At 37.8% G+C, this 20,068-nt stretch overlaps 1 protein-coding gene across 4 annotated transcripts in view; it reads right to left on the reverse strand.

The window, feature by feature from the left end:
• The window catches only part of SLC10A7 (solute carrier family 10 member 7), a 271,806-nt gene that overhangs the window by 180,979 nt on the left and 70,759 nt on the right, over positions 1-20,068 (reverse strand). For 3 of the 4 annotated variants that reach the window (XM_040966855.1, XM_040966856.1, XM_040966853.1), the window contains exon 5: positions 11,091-11,129. The exons of the other annotated variant lie outside the window; for it this stretch is intronic. In XM_040966855.1, coding sequence (XP_040822789.1) covers positions 11,091-11,129 — 39 coding nt within the window. The remainder of the gene's footprint in view (positions 1-11,090; positions 11,130-20,068) is intronic. 4 annotated transcript variants of the gene reach the window in all.

Raw genomic sequence — 20,068 nt, forward strand, 5'->3', positions numbered from 1 at the left:
AAAATTAAAGCTTATAGAAAAAAACATGAGAAAAATAGATACTACTTTTGGTAAAGCAAGGATGTGTTAGCCATGATACAATAGCATGGCTCATAAAAGAAAACAAATTAATTTCATACAAACTGAAAACTTCTGCTTTTCAAAAGTCACTATTAGAAGTTGCATCACTACGGCTCCCTGGTCCACACAATGATGCAGAACATCATCTATGAGAAGCTAGACTCCTTGGTGCCAAGACCGTCATGTGTCCCGCCAAATACAGCCCCCTGAGCGTCCTGACCATCGAGCCCGCAGCTCAATTGCCTACAAAGGGTATAAAGACAGGATAGCGAACAAGTGCACCTGTCATTAGGCATGTTCTCCACACGCAGCCAGCCAGACAGTTGAGTGACATGCTCTGGGCCTGTCCATACCTCTTGGGGAAAGCTCCCTGTGTCAGATCCCTCAATCTGTGTGTTGCATAAGGCAGAGCCCACACAGGGCAGGCCTGCCCTGTACTGGTCAGTGCGAAGGGTGTCCATAGCTGGTGCTGGTGATCCTTTCCAGATGTGAGTGAATTGTAACTGTTCTGTAGAGGTTTGATTTTTTCCCCCCCACTCACACCCCTTGAGAGAGTATTTTTGTTGTTTTGTTTTCTTTCCATAGAAATCTTAATTTTGATGAAAAAAAAATCTTACAGAAATCTTGGATGGAATAGCAGCTCAAATTAGCCTATTTAGTGGGAAAATAAATTCCTTTGAATGGCAAAACAACAACAACAACAAAAAAAAAAAAACAGCAGCCATAGACTGGCAGAAAATGCTTGACAACACAAATCTGACAAATGATGTTCAAATCATTTTTAAAAACTAATATCCAATTACAAGCAAAGAACCCATTTTTAAAAGCAGACAAAAAGGTTCAAACAAATTCCACCCAGTAAGAAATCCAGATGCCAAACAAGCACATAAAGAGTGTCAATCATGATGAACCACCACACTGTGATAACATACCATACACCAATACAATGGCTACAAATAAAATGTATGTAGATAAGTATATATATATATATGTGTGTGTGTGTGTGTGTGTATAGATATAAATGTATGAGAGAGAGAGGGCAACAGAGCTATTGTCAAGGGCTGGTAAGCATATAGAACAACTGGATCCTTTATACATACTTTCTGAGGGATGCTAAATGGTGCAATTACTTTGGAAAACAAGATGGTGGTTTCTTCATGTTTTCCACATGATTCAACAAGGAAATGGACTAATACAGATATAAGTCTACACACAGTTATGCATAGCAACTTTATTCACCATTGTCAAATGGAGGAAAAAACCCAAACGCCATCAACTGGCAAATGGATGCAACAAATATAGTAGGGTCTTTGGTTGGTTTGTTTATTTTGTTTTTTGGTTTTTAATTGAGATGATAATCTGCTACTTTACTTGAGGTCTCTTAACTCAAGCTGCAGCACCACATCATCTGGGTGCAATTGAGAATCAAGATGGCTGTGGAGTTACATTGTGAAAGACATCGTTGGAATCCTAAAACTTTAAACTCCTTGAGGACAAGAATTTTATATACATATGCAACTCTTTTATATCTATCCTTATATAAATTTAGATCTATCATCAATCTATCTATCATCAATCTATGTATCCTCAGTCAATCACTCTATCTATTCCAGGAGCTAGCCCAGCACACAGTAGGAAGTCCACAAACGTTTCACTCAAAAAAATTAATGTGGCATCAAACAGCAAAGATAAAAGACAAAAATCAAATTGATTTTATTTCAAACGACAATCTGCCATTTTCAATAACACAGAATGTTGTTTTAGAAAGTGACAGATGCATGCTTGAGAGCCGAAGTCCCTAGAGGGGTTTGAGGTTTAGGAATCTTCAGTTTCCCTCTTGCCTCTGTCTACATACGCTGATTTACTTTTTGAATGGCAGTAGGTTTTGAATCCATGAAGTACAATAATAACAAAAAAGAAATTACAAGAAGCTCTAGGAAGGGGCTGGTCCTGCAGTGTAGTAGGTAAAGCTACTATTTGCAACAAAGGCACTCCATAGTGGATTGCTGGTTCAGGCTTTGGTTGCCCTGCTTCCAATTCAGTCCCCTGCTAAGGTGGCAGGGAAACAATGGAGCGTGATCCAAGGTCTTGTGTCCCTATCAGCATGTGACAGACATGAGGGAGTCACTGGCTCCCGGTTTCAGCCTGGTACAACCCTGGCCATAGAGCCCATCTGAATAGTTAATCAGCATGTGAAAGCTAGTTCTCCATCTCTACCTCACTTTCTCTGTCACTCAGCCTTTCAAATGAATAAATAATCATAATCTTTATGAGTGTTCTGCAAATATTTAGCACAATTTCCCCAGTCACCCAGACACCCATCTCTAATTGAGACCTGAGGACTCCGTAAAGCAAAGCAGATGAAGGCAAGAAGCTTAACTGGCTGATATTTAGTTCAGTAAATAGATTAATCATGGTAAAATTTTAGTTCAGAGAAACAAGCAGACAAATAAGAACTCTTGGGTGCCTTACTATCAATTCACATCAGTGGGCAACTTGCAGTGAAGACCCTAACCTAAGGAGTTCTATAGTGGACTGGATTTAAATCTTCGAAATTTAATCTTGGTTTTAATTAACTGCCAGCATCATTTTTCTTTGTGAGCCTGCTATAAGCATTCTGATCCAAAATCGCTTCTATGTATTTATTTTCACCAAAATGGGTACAAGAGCAAATGTACTTCCCGTTTAGCAATGATGATATTTTAAAAATTAATAAAAATAAAAATGAAAGCACATGGCATTTGTTAAAGGGTAATAAAATAACTTCAGTCAATTGGCTACTTCTACACCAGTAGATTTCTTTAAATAGTAATGAAATCATTGCGTTAAAAAATCCATCATTATTAAAATAAAAAAAAAAATTTGCCTCAGCCTCCACCAAAATTAGATTTGTAAGTTGCTGGTCATTCCTATAATTAAATCTATGTCACAAATTTGCAAGAAAAATGGTCAGTGTGACTAATGCATTTACTTACCACACAAGTCCTGTCAGACAGCATAGAGGATTATGCTGCTAAAATGGAGTAAAAAATTCTATACATTTGTATTAAGTAACAAAGACATTGTAACAATTTACAATGAATGTATCATAAACAGTTCGTTTTAGACACAGTTCTTAATGCAGCAAACACAGGGCTTCCTCACAGTATGCATCTTAATGTATTTTTAACATGTACAAACTGCTTTTCTGGACAGGTGCTATGTAGAAAATGTTCTCCTCAACATGAAAATGTTCAGACTACCTGAGTGAGTCCCAGATCCTGGAGATTACCTCATTTGACTTCCTAAACATTGTGTGCGTGTGCGCACGCCCGTGTGTATACATTTATACTTTTAACTTTTAAAAATGTATTTCCTTTCTAAATGGCAAATAGTTATGTGTATTTATGGAGTACAGTGAACTATTTGCTCTTCACATATACATTGTAAAAAGAGTCAATCCAGCTAATTAACATATCCATCACCTCATTAACCTATCAGAAAAGTTTTCAACTCACCTCTTAGATGAAGTGGTTGGTAATCTCAGAGAATAACCTTTGCCAGATTCTAACAAGTCAAAGCAAGATGGCTTTAAGGACATGTAGTGAGAATAAGTACTTCTCTTCTCACACCTGGATTAATACCATTGCTAGTGTTGCCTTTTATCAAAGGACAAATTCTGTAGAAACTCAGAGCCTTATGTAGGCAGCAGATTTTAACCACAAACCAACAGTAGCTTTTTTCCATTAGGTTTAATTTCTGTAACTATTTGTTCTTAGACAGTTTTTATAGATAAACTCAGTTTGAAGTTTAAAATACATTTAAATTTTAAAAGTGGTTTTATGGAGCAGGAGCCAGAGGATTCGCTGTCTTCCATGAGCTCTGGGCTCTGGGGACTCGCGCTGGGGGTTATTGGAGTGGGCCTCAGATGGCACACATGCTTCAGTCCCAAGGGCTGATGGGGATGGGGGAAAGGTGCCAGACTAGCATGGTGTGTGCCCATGGGCCATGCCTGGGGTCTCCTGCATGCAAGTGGAGAGGTAAGATCCCAGATTTGCATGTGTGCCAGAGGACTGGGTCTGGAAACTCGTCTATGATCTTGGGTCTCCAGTAGGCAGGCAGAGCATGTCATTCAACCAGAAGACTGGGCTTGAGAAGACCAGGTTGGGGAACGCATGTGCTCCCAGGCACAGGGCGTATGGATTGCTCATGGAAGGGGATATGGGGACGAGGGAGAGGAAGGACTATGAGGGAGTATGTTTCAGGTAAGGAATTACTTCTGTGGAATTTCCACTGAAAAGGTCACTGTAATGGCAATAAGCAGACAGAGCACCTTTCTGGGTCAGACTGATGCACCTGCCCAAGTGGGAGACCTGAGCTGAACTAGTTAACATGGACCACTGTAAAGTACCACCCACAGTTGTAAGGGCAAAGTGTGTGGTGGGCAGGATTGGGCTTAGCCACAGCATCCACTGGTTTACATAAGAGATGAGGCTGGAGACAGAACCAATAATTACAACTACCACTGTGGGCATAGGGTGAAGTGGGTAACAGACTGAGCCAGACCCTGTACTGGAAAGCACACACAAGAGTAAGGTCTGGAATCACTCCAGAGGAAGTATTTTGGAGATCCCTGCAAATGTACTGCTGGACGCAGAGCTCCAACCAGAGGGAGAATCGTAGGAGCTATGATCTGATCATAGAACACATGTGACAGAACTGGGCCTCTTCAGTGACTTAGATGGAGCAGTGGACACCATACCAGATGCACATAAAGGATATGTAAGTCCACTGCGGCCTGCAGAGAATGTCTAGTACCATAACAGAGGAAGGAGGGCAGAATTAATTGGTCAACTACCCCAGGCAAGCATTAACAGCAAATATCTGAGCAAACAGAAACTCTAAGTTGGACTGTGTCAATCAATGATCCTTGAAGGATTTCCTCAACCTTGGAGTGGCGAGACTGATAGCATTTCAGAACTATTGGAACAACTTGCACAGAAGCCTTAGAGCATGTTTCACATCAGGACCCTGGGATGACATCAGGTGACTGTTCCCTATCCCCAGGAACGGAGGCTGTTGGGAGGCGGGTGCGGCTTTTCCCTTGATCTCCCCTCTTCCTCCAGAACAGCAAAAACAAAAAGAAAATTTGGAAACAATGATCTCACCTGCTTTCCTCTAATCATCATCAACCCTTCTACCCCTAATCAACTATGTAAATATAATCAAAATTAAAATTTAAAACAAACAAAAAAATTTCTAAGTGAATCTTATTTAATTCTCATCTTCTTGAAATGGTCATAATCATGCCTCAATGGATAGAAAACACTGCATTGAAGGCAGTTCCCATCTTTCTTTTTTCGCAAACCTTCAGCTGCTACTGATTCAGTTCTCAGATTTGTATTTTTTTTCAGTATTTACACAAGTGCCTTGGCTCTGACTATATATTGGTTTGCTTTTTCTCTGTCTTCCTGTTTTGCTGCAAGCTGCTGACTGAACCAAAAGAAAGTTTATGTCCTCACTTAAGATGTTCATTTGTCCCATAAGGAAACTGAATGAAACACGTGACATAATGATGGTTTCCTTTCAGTCGATGTGGGACCAGCTCTCAGTTACCTTACCTAAACATAAGTCAAATAATACAATGCAGGTATTAGACATAGCAGTAAGATACCAGGGGGTGCCCACATCCCATATCTAAATACCTGGCTTATAGTCCCAGCACTGCTTCTAATACCAGCTCATTGCTAATGCACAGCCCAGGAGGCTGAAATGACGGCTGAAGCAGTTGGTTCTCTGACACCTATGTGGCAGACCACTCAGGCTCCTGGCCTCGGCCTGTCCCAGCCTTGGCTGTTACAGGCATTTGAGGGGGAGAGAGCGGAGCCAGGCAGGTGAATCAGCAGAAGGACAATGTCTGTTTTGGTTTCATTGTTTCTCTACCATTCAAATAAATAAAAACAGGTAAATTTCAAAATTCTAAACTCATAATGGGTCATATAAGATCCTGGTTCTGTCAAGCACTTAGGGATACAAGGACCTTGAAATAGAATTCTATAAGATGGAACTAAATGTTACATTAAAACTACTTGTTTGTCTCAATGAAGAAACTGCTAGAACTTATATGAGAGTTTGGTAAAGTGGCAGGGTACAAAATAAATGAACACAAATCAATAGCCCTAGTGCATGCAAACAATTCCAAGGCTAAAAAAGAACTAACTAGCATGGTACCCTTCAAAATAACAGAGAAGAAAACAAAATATCTGAGAATAAATCTAACTAAAGATGTGGAAGATCTCTATGAGAAAAAATACAAAACGTTAAGAATGTGCATCCCTATGCTCAATGCAACACAATCAATAAGTGCAAAAACATGGAAGCAACTGAAATGCCCATTAACAGGAGACTGGATAAAGAAACTGTGGTTCATCTACTCTATGGAATACTACACAGCTATTAAAAAAAAGAAAGAAATACAACTGTTTGTGGCCAAATGGGCCAAACTGGAGACCATTATGCTAAGAGAGATGAGCCAATCCAAAAAGGTCAGATATCATATGTTTGCTCTAATATAACAGCCATTAAAAATACAAACAACAACAAAGAAGAAAACAAATAAATACATATAACCCCACAATTGAAAGATATAACAGAGCACAGAATTCCAGGAATCAAGGAAAGGCAACAGAATACATTTCTGAAAAAGAATGCAGGTAGACATATATCTAATGTATCTAATTGTAAGAGACTGTGCCCTGATGAGGCTCAATGCTAACATGGCTTGGGGGAGTTTTGTACATCATTTCAGGGAATGACTCTTTCCTATTTCAATTTATAATAATATGATGTCAAATCTAAGGATTTTACCTGTGAATTTTATCCTTTTGCACTTCCTAGTTATTTGTACCTTTTGTAATAAGATCTTGTGATGTAATTCATCAATCATCCTTAAGAGACTGATTGCTTACAATCACCTGAGATTGTTAATGTCCCTTTTACGACCGTTATTGCTACTGCCCATAACTAACGATGCTCTAGTCCTTATTTTACTTTCCTTAGTGCCACATGGGACACACACTGGCGTCTATTCCTACATGACGATTCTTGACACTCTTTTTCAACACCCTATCATTACACTGATCTCTTTGTATATTGCCATTGATTACTCTAATGTATAGCACATTTATGAGAAATTCCATTTTGTATGTTCTACTTTGCTAGTGACTAGCTTTCCCTTTAAGATCATGAATTACTTAATAATAAAATAGGCTGAAAAATCTTAACAGTTTTGTCTTTTCCTTTTAAACGTTAACCTCTAATTAATTATTGGGGACACAGAAAACACTGACTTCTTCCAGATCGAGCATGCTAAAATTTTAACAAATCATGCTATCTAAATCCAATATTGAAAAAATATTTTCAACATAGACACATATTCCGAAATTGGAATTTTTTAAAAAGTTGCCATTATTCATTTTGTAAAAAGTTTTCTTCTGACAAAGAAGCAACATATAGAGTATATATGCATACACACAGAAATATAAATTTTGATAGCTTTCTTTTATTCAAAGTGCTTATCAAATTTTATTAAAACATCAAGATGTGAATCTCAAATCACTTATGTTCTACAGTTATAAACTGAAAAATTTAAATAAGAGGAGATAATGACACTAATTCCTTAACTTAAACCAATCCTCTTTGGCATGACTTAAAATATTCTCTTAATTTGAAATATATGTAAATTGAATTCAACTATCAGTAACTATCACCAACTCAGCTACATTAAAAAAAAAATCTTATGGAACAACAAGTTCTTAAAAACACTGTGTTTTAATTAAATCTGGGATATTATTAAACAAGGTATACATATAGAGAGTAATTTTTGTGCCATATCCAGATGTCTGAAAATCAACATAATGCTCTTAGAGTTTTTTCATCAAAAAACATGCTAATAAAAGTCATTTATTTAAAGTCTTAAGGTAACCTGAAACAGATATCCCTTTCAGATTGCTTTTACACAAGAAATGGTCAATCATAATCAGAGAATTATGATTTAGCATATTGTGCAGCTTCCATTTTACAAATGTCCATCAGCACACATGCGCATGTGTACACAAACACATGCATACCCACAATTCACAGGCGAGCCTACACCAAAATCCATGTCTAAGTTTTAGCTCAAAGCTATTTCTACCACATTGTACAAAGCTTTTATTTAGACTATCCCATTTAATTCTCACCACAACTCTATAGGCATAATCATTGCTCCATTTTATATAGGAGCATTTATATTTTTAAACATCTCTTTAGCAAAGTGAGGATTCAAACTCAGGCAGCCTGACTCTCTGGACATCACACTAGTACTCGTAATCATAAATTGCAATTGAGTGAATATTTGTCATTCATAAAGAAAAAAGCACAAATAGTTGTAAAAAAAAATCATCCTCTAAATACAAAAAAAAAAAACCATAGAAATAATGATTTGGAATTTTCTTCTCTAAAACAAACCTCCCCCAAGCAACTGAAGTACCACTTCTGAAAAAATTTCTTGCATCATTCAACTAAGATTAATCTCTTTCTTCCTATCTGTGATGATTACTATACAACACTCTTTCAATATCCCTTTTCCTCCTTTTCATTACTAACAGAAATTCAATTTTCAGCTCTTGATAAAAGGTTCCATTTCCCATCTAGCAAGTTGTGACTCTATGACTAAATCTTTCAGGCTGTTACTAGTTTTAAGAATGGTGCTAGAATTCCAGGAATACTATTAAAAGAAAGTGGACTTAGCTTCTAGGGAGCTCTGTTGTCCCTTCTTTCCATTTTGCTTTGCTATCCAGTTCTTTGTGCTGGAGCTCCTGCAGCTACTTTGGATTATGAGGCAATCTTAAGAAAGTAAGCCACATGCTATAGCCAGTGGGAGAGAACGGCAGTCTCAACCCTTGATAGCACTCTAAAGTCACCCTATTGTGCTTGGACAGCTTCTCTCCAGAGATACAAAATAAATAAAATTCCGTATTGGTCACATTACTATTACTTTTCTCCTGTTCAATACATTGAGCCTAATTGATACCCACAAGAAATAAAATTGTATCTCTCATAACACTGGAGGAAAATATGCTCAATCAGTTTAATCCTGATACTCTCTGGCAATTTTCAACTTTGAAACTGAAAAATAGGAAGAAAAATAAAGGAGGAGTAGGGCTGGAAAAACAAACAAACAAACAAACAAAAAACAAACAGCACTTCTGCCCTCTGTCATCAATCACTAAGACCATTTCATCCTCTTTTCTAGACTAGCAAAACCTTACCATTACTTCAAAGTCAAGCTCATAGAACCACTCAACCAGGTCTATAGATTCACCTACTGTACCAGTATTATCTCTTACACAGCCTGCTAATTTTCACATTGTATTTCTTTTTCTATGTGTCCTCTCCACAGCCCAATGAACCCATCTCATATTTTTATGCATCCGGTAGAGTTACTAGCATACCACCTCCATGTAGCAGATCAACAAATATTTCCAATTGATTCATTCAATTATAGTAAGAAAAAAGTAGACTAATAAAGAAGAGTAGAACACTAAAGAGTGAGCATACATGGCTTCTTAGAAATGAAAGAGCATAATAAAAACCCTAAGGAACCCTTAGAACAAGTTTTACCATTGGATCTTATCACCATTCAGGCCTAGCAGAATCAGTATCACTACAGACTCCATCAAGCTGAGTAAGCATGTTTTCCAACAAATCAACAGTATTTTGCTTCAAATACCCAAAGGCAAATTGTCTTAGCTTTCTTTTCTTTATTAATGTAGACATTTTAGAGAGCAAAGGACCCAGTGTTGGAAGCCATGCATTGATAGGGGATGTGCACAATTCCAAGCCATACAAAAAACTAGCCTTCACGAGCATCATATTTTACACATATTATTCTATTCTTCCAAACAACTGTGATATCATATAGAATAACTGGACACATGGAACAGAGACCTAACAAAAAAGTGGAATAAGAGATTATCTTTGTTAAATAACCTTTATCATCTGTCTTCTAAAACCCAACAATAATACAGTAAAATGCCACACATCTTTAAAAATAGAATGTTTCCTAAATATGTATTTTAAATAAGCTGTATACTAAAAGCTCTGTAAGGCTATATGACATTTTCTGTAAGGCTATATGACATATAGCTGTGTAGTACTACACAGAATTAATCATATGTAATAGAATGTTTAATACCTTTATCTGTATGTAAATACAGATAACAATAAGAGACCCCAGTGATTTTACCATTCATGTGTAAATCGTTATGCAGCTAAAAATATCCTGATTTATTTTTTCAAATTTAGTAAAGTTTTAGAATATAAATAAAAGTACTAGCAGAAAAAAATTAATGTTTTCTATTTTTTACAACACAAATGAAGTTTTTGTTATCTGTTTTTAAAATAATGAGTAAAATGCTAAAATAAGATTCTTATATCGATCACTTATGAAAGTTGAAGCACCTCTTGAATTTTTTACACATAATTTATAGTTCTCAAAAATATTACAATTTTCTTACAAAATACTCAATAGTTTGATCCTCATTTCAAATTTTTTTCAAATAAATTTCTCAGAAGGACCTAAGACAGTAGCTTCTTTGACAGTGAAATGTACAAAATAAATGACATGTCAACGAGGAAATTAGCATTTCCTTTCTGACCAGCTGGGTCATGTTTCTTTTCGAAATCCTCCATCCCTTGATACCTAATAATAATAATCTAAAAGACCTCATTAAATGATCGATATATTGACATAACCCCTATAAGGAGACACACAGTGTTTTAATTGATTCCTTGAATGCATTACATGAGATATTAAATGTGAACTTCCAAAATGTTACAAGAGAAAATTCACTTCATTAACTGATTTTCTCTACATGATAAGAAAAACAGCACATGAAAAGATTCAAGAACTTTCCACCAAGGAATTAAGAAGTCCAAGCTTTTACTAAATATTTCATACAAGCAATATCGCAGCAAAAATTATAGTAGACAAAGTAATATTTACTTACCAAAAAACTTCCGAAGGCTGAATTAAATATTGCAGCTGCCTATAGAGAAAATAAATGAGGAGGAATAACTCACTGAAAGTGAATAGGAAAGTAGAGGGGTTCATCCCCACCCCCAACCCCTGCTAATCAGCATCTTAAATAGTAACTCTATAAGCAGAGTAAGTCATTGCTTACTGGCAGCGGCCTATAGTTTACTAAGATGAATGAGCGGTAGCTTAGAAAATCATAAATGATGAGTCTCAAAAGCAGGCAGATTAGCTTGCCAGGAGATGCCTCAAATCTATAAGACAGTTCCCAAAGAATCGTCACCAATAGTAAATCAAAACCATGTTGATATTGATTTTGCCACTAGGCTTAGAACAATCAGAAGTTGATTTATTTCTCAAAATAAGTTTACATTCCTTGGAGGATGAAACATGGTATTATAAGGCAAACATTAATTGTTCCCTGCTAGTGAGTCACTTCGAACTACAACCACAGGGTGAGACGTGTCACCCCCATATGATACAGTGGAAGTATGAACAGTGCTGAGGAGACCAGGAAAGTTACTGCTAAACCATTAACACTAAGGTAGAAACGAGCAAAAAAACTTGGACTTGATGTCAGAATTCAAAGAAGAAACGTTTGACTTTGTGCTTACCTAAATGTCCACGGTACCCATAGTAGACGTAACATAGTTCTTAATGTTAATCACTATATTCCACGAAACTACACCCACAGTCCTGAAAGCTTCTCACATCACCCCAAAAGGAGAAAAATGTATAAAACATCCAATTCGATGAAAGTCAATAAACAAGAAAAAATTATAAAGGCAAAATGGAGTGATAAAGAAAACCTATTTATACCTCCTGCATATCCTCAGCAGAGTGAAATTAATCATCATGGACATTAGCAGCCACAATGTCATAAAAAGACGTCAGTTTAGTAAGTTTGAATAAAGTCCAAAGCCAGGCTAAGAGCTGTAGCTGAAAACGCCTTCTGCTCCGGGAGAGGACGCAAAGAGAGTGAATGGGTAATGAGATCCTTGGCTCCAGAGAGCTTAGCTCTCCTATTCCAGTTCATAATTAATTCAGAGCCTTGATAATTTCATTAGATTTCTCCTTTGCTGGCCCTATCAATAAAAGATGGCACTGGACCACAGTTCCTCGGTGGCACAAACACAGGCACAGGCCCAGACCAGGCAACCCTTTGCTTCTTGACAGGGACAATGGCATATGGTGCTCCATGTTGTACTGGAAGCAGTGGGGGAAACAAAGACACAGCTAAACAAAACACTGCAGATGACAATTTTCAACTACAGTAACATAGTGACCACATCTTTCTGGAGTTCAATGGTAGATAATTCCAGGAGAAAGTTTTTGTAAGGAGAAAAGTAAATTAAAGGGTAGAAATAAATGAATTGTGCTGAAATCAATAGAGAATACTGGCTGCTTTCTTATAAAAATGGATTTTCCCATAAATAATTGTGATATCTAGATACTATTTTGTGTTGAAAATGGGCTTCTTTTTCTTTAATAAAGGAATAAATCCTTTGCCCTCTGAGCTCCCCTCTTCCAAATTCACATCTTTCCAGTGCTTTTCACTGATCTTATCTCGGATAGCTAATGGTTTGGCCTAGCATTCTATGAAATCGGGAATAATTAGAAATCAAAATAGCCAAAAGTCTAATAAGTACCAAGAAGCATTCACCAGACCAAATTTCCAGTATATAAAAGCAGTATATCTTATATGAACTGGCTGTGTTCCTACATCTGATAAAATGAGGGTGATGTCAGTAACGGAATATGAGTAATAAGTAATAGGGTACTCGAAGATGCATGTGGCAGGCCAACTCAGTCTTAGTTGTTTCCTGACAGTGCAGATGGATTTGAATTCACTCAACTACACTATCCTCCTGTGCAGTGAGCTATTTTTTTTTTAAGATTTATTTATTTTATTGGAAAGATAGCTATACAGAGAAAAAAAGACAGAAAGATCTTCCATCTCCCCAAGTGGCTACAACAGCCAGAGCTGGGCCAACCTGAAGCCAAGAGCCAGGAGCTTCTTCTGGGTCTCTCTTTTGGGTATAGGGTCCCAAGGCTTTGGGCCATCCTCTACTGCTTTCTCAGTCCTTAAGCAGAGAGCTGGATGGGAAGTGGAGCAGCCACGACATAAACTGGTGCCCATATGGGTTCCTGGCAATTGAAGGGGGAAGACTAGCCTATGAGCTGTTGTGTTGGGTCCATGAGTTTGTCAATTGGTTGATGAAACTTCAGGGCTATACTTTGAGTCCCAGAAGAGAAGAAACACTGGACCAAGGAAGTTGTGTTCAATAATAGCTAAGCTAGCAGCTATCTCAAATCTACAATGGAAGTGTTTGAGAGAATCTGATTTCCAGAGTTTCAAAGGGTAATGACAAATATTCAGAAATCATTTAATTGACATACAAAATCGTGCATGCCTTTAACTTGAATAATTCCAGTTCTGTAGTATATTGCTTCATCTTTGACATGATAAGGTTTTATCTCATGTCCTACCTCAAATTTTCCATTTTGACAATGTTTAACTTCTTGCATTTTCCAAAACTGTTCAGGTACTTTCTTACATCTTTGCTGCTTGACTTGAAACGCCCTTCCCTGGCAAGACTTCCTAGCTAACTTTCATTTATCTTAGCCATCGGCTTGGCCATCATGCTTTTAAGATGTTTTCAATCATTTCCTCCCACATTCTCCTTTTCATACACACACATTTACTCCGGTAAGTGGACAGAATGTCCTCAACAGCTGCTGCCAGAATACCTTTCTGTGTGTACTCTGCCAGAATATTCTGCCTTGACATTTGCCACTCAGAATTGAAATGATCGTAGGAAGATGACTTTCTCCACCAATACAATATAATGTCTTATATGGAAGGGATCTAATGAACTCATCCTAAGCATCTATATATCTGAATTGCTGAATAAGTAGGATCCCCTGACATGTCCAAACTCCTCATTCTTAATGCGTGATTCCATGTGTTTGGCAACATCCAAGGACTAACATACCCATTACGGAATGGTACCATAACTAAACATTTGCAGTAACAGTACAGCTGGGTTTCAGTCTTCCATCCATTATAACAACATCTCCCACCACATCCTGTTTTACATCTTTTGACATACATAAAATTTGCTATTATAAAATAGTCACATAAGTGACTGCCATTAACAATTTTTTCAAAACTGTATTATAGCAATGTAATTAAAAAAAAAAACATCTAGAATTACCAAGGAACATTTGGCAACTGTTAGAAGATGATGATATATACATGCTGAAACATATGAAGGCAGGCTGATATTTTCAATGAGGAAAATGATCTTCAAAACAGTGTCTATGAAGTTAGCACTGTGGTGTAGTGGGTAAAGCTGCTGTCTGCATGCCAGCATCCCATATCAGTGCCAGATAGGGTGCCCATTGCTTCACTTCCATCTAGCACTCTATGGATTTGTCTGGAAAGCAGTGGAACATGATGCAGGTCATTGGGGCCCTAAACTTATGTGGGAGAGCTGTGAAAAGCTCCTGGCTTTGGACCAGCCCAGGCCCTAGTTAATGTACCCATTTGGGAAACAAGCCAGCAGATGGTCGATGCCTCACAAATCAGGGATAGGGATGATATCTGCAAAAGAATCCACAGTGGAGATCAGGGAAACCACAGAGCAGCATGCACAGCATTGCTGTCCCCCATTAGACATTGCTGCAGAAGCTGCAACAGAGCAAAGCGTGTGCTCCACAAAAGGTCTTGGAAATACCATGGTGTGTTCTCTGGAACTGGAGTGACAGAGATGGGGACATTGTATAAGTGAACCAGAAACTGGTAGAAATCATTTCAAATCCCCAACAAGAAACAAAACAACTAGGAGGCTGCCTAGAGGTGCCCACTAGGATAGGACCAAAGGAAAGGCTGAATAATGGGACCAGATGAACTTCCGTTTGGTGCTAGAGCAAGCTGTGGTGTATTCTGTACACACCAAGAAGATGCCTTGGAGGGTCACCTTCAGACTTGACTCATTTTGGCAGACCATTTCCCAGACAGAGTCCAGCCAGCAATAGGAGGCTGAAGATGGTAGGAATAAGGATAAGAGTTGAAGAAGACAACACAACCTTTCCTTACCAGTCCAATATGGATACCTGAAATGACAAAGATCACTGTGACCCAGATTATTGTAGTACCTATAAGGTAATAAGCCCCGTCTAATGCATATCCCCGACCCACATTCTAAAGAGCAAGCTATGTATACAGACTCCATGTAGAGCAGCACTGCCACCATCGTAATCCCAGTATCTATCCACTGGTTCTTCTTCATTTTAACTCAGTTACACATTTAAAATGTTCCATTGTATTATCATTTATGTATCCAACAGTTTAAAATGATGGATTCCATACCTGAAATGCCTTCTTAAATACTCCTAACCTAGCCCCCTTCATCTCCTTCCTGCTCCTGTTACATAATCCTGGTTTTCTGGTCACTTTCAGTTATAAAAAATAGTTGTACATAATCATAATTAGGATAAACCTATAGTTTAATAACTAACTCCAAACAGTCTGATACTTCAAATTCCCAACCTGTTCTTTATTTTTAAACATAAAAAAGTATACTTATATATTTAACATATATAAAGATAGATGCATGAAACAAATTTAAAGTCAAACCAATGGGGATGAAGTTTGTTTCACTGTTTTCTGAAAGTTCATTGCATTCACTACGTCTAGCCTCTTCATGCTGGGGTAGGACAAGTGCATCCTATGGAGTGGGACAGTCTCACCTTATAGACATTTCTGTAATATTGTCTCAGCACCCTCTGTCATGACAAGCATACTCATTGCCCTGCTGAACATGGCTAAGGGACAGAAATCTCCCATCTATTGATCCACAGTCTAAGTGCCCAAACACCTAGAAACCGTCATCAGCAGCAGGACTGGGACTTGCACGCAGGCCCTTAGTGAAGGATGCTGGTGTCCCTAGTGGTATCCTAACACCAGACCAAACACCCGCCTCACCTTTGAGAATGGTTCTCTATTAACTTTCAACATGGAGGCAGCCTTATAGCCATCTCCTTTGCCTTATGCAGATGCCTTCTTGCAGTTCACTAACCAGTATAGCTGAGTATAAATCCCAGCTCTGCTTCAGTTTCCATTTTCCTAGTAATGCACACCCTAGGAGACAGTACTAGGCTTCCTATAGCTCACATGGAAGCTATAGGCAGCTTTGGCTTGACCTGTAATTATTACAATAGCATTGGCTATTGAGGGTGTTCATAATACAGATGAAAGGTCTTTGTTGTTAGTGTAACATAGATGGTGTTTGAATTCTGAGAGAAAGAGACTCTACCCACAAAGTCCAGAAAGAACACCAAGAGCTGGAGCTGTGGCATGGCAGGCTAAGCCTCGTCTGCAACACCAGCATCCTACATGAGTGCCAGTTCTTTTTGTTTCTCCTCCAATTCCAATCCAGCTCCCTGCTAATGTACCTGGGAAAGTAGCACAAGATGGCCCAAGTACTTGAACCCCTGGACCCATGTGGGAGACAGGTAAAACTCTTGGCTCCTGACTTCAGACTGTCCAAGTTCTGGTTGTGGGGATGATTTGGGAGTGAACCAGCAGATGGAAGATTCTCTCTTGCTCTATCTATAATTCTGCCTCTCAAATAAAAATAAATACATCTTTTAAAAAAGAAACAAATAAGACCTATATCACGGTGAGTGTGAGGGCTCAGTGTATACTCCCCATGTAACTCAAGAAACTCCAAATAATATTAATTTAAAGAAAAGAAAATTCAGGATGGATCAAAAATGGAACTCCTCAAGTTCTGAGAGAAGCCAACGCAAAACTCCTTCAGGGGTCGCTTCATCAGCCCAGAGTGAAGTGGATTCCCAGATGAAACAATCCCCACTGAAGAACACTTATTATCAAAAGCCATAAACAATGGCAGAACAGAACACTGTGTCTAGCAAGGCCACCTTTGCCAAGTGGCAAGGGAAGGAGAAACAATGGGCTTTTTCACACAAACTAAAGAGAAAAATACTATACAGTTAAAAAATCTCAATGTGGAAGACAAAACATTTGAAACCTTTAGAAGGAAATATGAAACTACCCTTTTGCTTTCAAAAAAGGAGACTGTTGTCCTCCAGATAACAAACGGTATACACAAAAAAAAGAAAATGTTAAGGGTTGCCATGCAATGCAGTTCTGGCTGGTGAGATGTAAATGGATACCTGTGTGACAATGGGATTTTGTGAGGGTTAGCTTTTGGGACTGGCCCCTTTTCTCCTTGCATCCTGACTACAGCAGAAGCATCCTTGCCCTCATGAGAACACCACAGAAACAGCCACACCAATACCCTTAGGCCACACAACTAACACCTGAGCTCCATCTAGCTGCCAAGGTGCAGGAGAAAAAAGAAGTCCCTAATTGCTCAGGCCACTCTTAGTTCAGTTCTCTAGCACTTGAAGTCTACAGACACATTCGTGTTCCTAAACAAAGAAGACAATCAGAAAGGACTAATTGGGCAGCCTGGAAAAATCCAAAGTCTTACTTCTGAAATGCAAATTTACACAAGTGTAGTAGGGGTTATTTAGCAACATCTCTTGCTCTCATCGCATATGACTTCACTGCATACTAAGGAAAGGAAAACAGACTATTGGTCATGACTGTTGGAGATCAAAGCTGAATTGCCTTATCCTGAAAAAGATCCTCAATTATGTGAATTTACATCACACCAACCTCTGATTCACAGGAAGGAGAACTGTCATTAATCCTTATTTCCTTTCTAAGCGTAGGTTCAGTGTGAATAACCACATAAAAACTAAAATATCAAAGCTTCAATTCAATCTTCAGTTTTCAAATGAATATGGAAACCCAAAATGTTTTCTTTTTATTTGAATGGATTTTGTAAAGGGCCATACAAAGGCAAAATTTAATTTAAAAAATTAAGAAAGTTTATTCTTTTTCAATGCCAATGATAATTTTTGTGTATGTGCTTTAGTTGCTAGTTTCAGTATTTATTTAATTACCATCAATTTCAATATGTAACTCTTAAGACAAATGTAATTTTTAATCACATTTCTGTTACTGAAACATACCATAGGAAAATACATAGGAAATCAGTTAAAATATTTGTTTATACTGCATGTTGAACACTAACAGGACACTTCTCATTTGATTCCACCTTGTATGTGTAGCAATATTTTTAAACAAGCAATAGCTCATGGAGCAGAATATTGTTTTAAAACCAGTACGTAATATTTATCCTCTACAAGGAAATCTAAATATAGACTACAGTGTTGCTACAAAGCATCCGCTAATCTAAGAAAGACTGATTTTGGAACATATGCCATTAAAATTTATCTTCCAAACAGCCACTCCAATTGTTTGAGTTAAAAATCTTACATGAATGAGCAGAAGTTTATCTCTGTATTTATGTATCTCTAAAAGAAGAGCAAATGTTTGACATCAGCTGCTTTTGCAAGAATGAGCTCCCTTCCCTGCCTATTTCTACAGGTCTATTTCATGATACTGGTAGAAAAAAATATTTAATATCCTCAATCTTGAAGTGAGCGTGGGGTTGCTATTTTTATTTATAACTATTCATCTCAATTCAGGCGAGGAAAAATATATTCAAGTTTCTGTTCCTGGGTGCTAAATCGAATCAGGTGTCGTCTCCTCTTAAGAAAATTAAGTTGCTTTTGTGCAAGAGTGTTTTAATGAGAACGGAGCTGGCCGACAGTGACAAATGGGAATGACACCAGAGAGAGCACGTAAGCAGGACAATATGTGCATGTTACAGTCTTACAGCCTATTTTTCACTGACTATTCTGAATGACTTCTCTGTTTCTTAAGGGGCCTATTAATCTCAAATTTAGTTATTACACAACGTTTATTTGAACATATATTCTGCACATGATGACAGTTAATAAAGGAAATCTTTCACAAGCTGTATTTTTACATATTGTTCCAACTACAGCTCCCAGTCATTTGATGGTATTGATGGAGTAACCTACATTGTGCTGAGGCTTTACAAAAAAAAAAAAGGCACATATATTCAGATTCCTAAGCACACAGGGACTCTTAAATAACCATTAAAATGCATACCAAAAAATATCCTCGTGTGAAACAGTAAAAGGACATCTGAACTGTTCAACAAAAATTGTTTAATATACAAACTGACCCTTTTAAGACAAACCAGACACCTTTTAACACTTTTAAAGCCTTGGCCTAATATGCAATAGTTCTTGCATACCAATCAACGTTTTCACAACACACGCAGAGCAGGAGATGGAAGGCAAAATCAATTTTCTTGAGGTGCAAAAAGAATCCAGCAACACAGCTGCTTTGATTTTCTCCTTGGTATGCATTTTGGATCAAATATCATGGGCTTACAATGATGGCGATTCTTTTTTCTAGTAACATACTCAACAGCCAAAAAGAATTGCTTGAATATATTCCTAGAAACACATTTATCAGTTCACATTATTCATTCAGATTGTGGCTTCAGTTCCACAAAACTTGAGGTGTTCCTGGTTCATAATCCTAAAACCTAATGATATTAGCAGAAAATATCTATACTTGCTCAAGATTTCTTAAATCTTCCATCTAATTAATTGACATAAATATGGACTTAACTGTTTTCCATTTTAATCTTCAGAAATCTGAGTCTTCCAAGGTGTTCAATTTCAATGAAATAAGAATTTTTAAGTGGGAAGGGCTCCCAGATACAATGACAATCCCTTAATAAATCAAGAAACAGGACTCCAGAGAGGCAGAAGATCTCTCCCAAGGTCATGTCAGCAGCAAAGCCAGGGGAGCACTTACTCCAGACATTCCCCAGTCTCCTCTACTACCACTGCACAGTTCACATACGATGTTAAACAGCCTCTCGGAGCTGTATTAGAAAATGGGTGTATCAGTAATGTCAGGGCTCACTTAAATAACAGAATGATGGACTTACGACTGCTTATGAAGTA

This window comes from Ochotona curzoniae, unplaced genomic scaffold, assembly GCF_017591425.1.
Source record: "Ochotona curzoniae isolate NIBS_2020 unplaced genomic scaffold, NIBS_Ocur_1.0 scaffold_4506, whole genome shotgun sequence".
In the NCBI taxonomy this organism is placed as follows: domain Eukaryota; kingdom Metazoa; phylum Chordata; class Mammalia; order Lagomorpha; family Ochotonidae; genus Ochotona; species Ochotona curzoniae.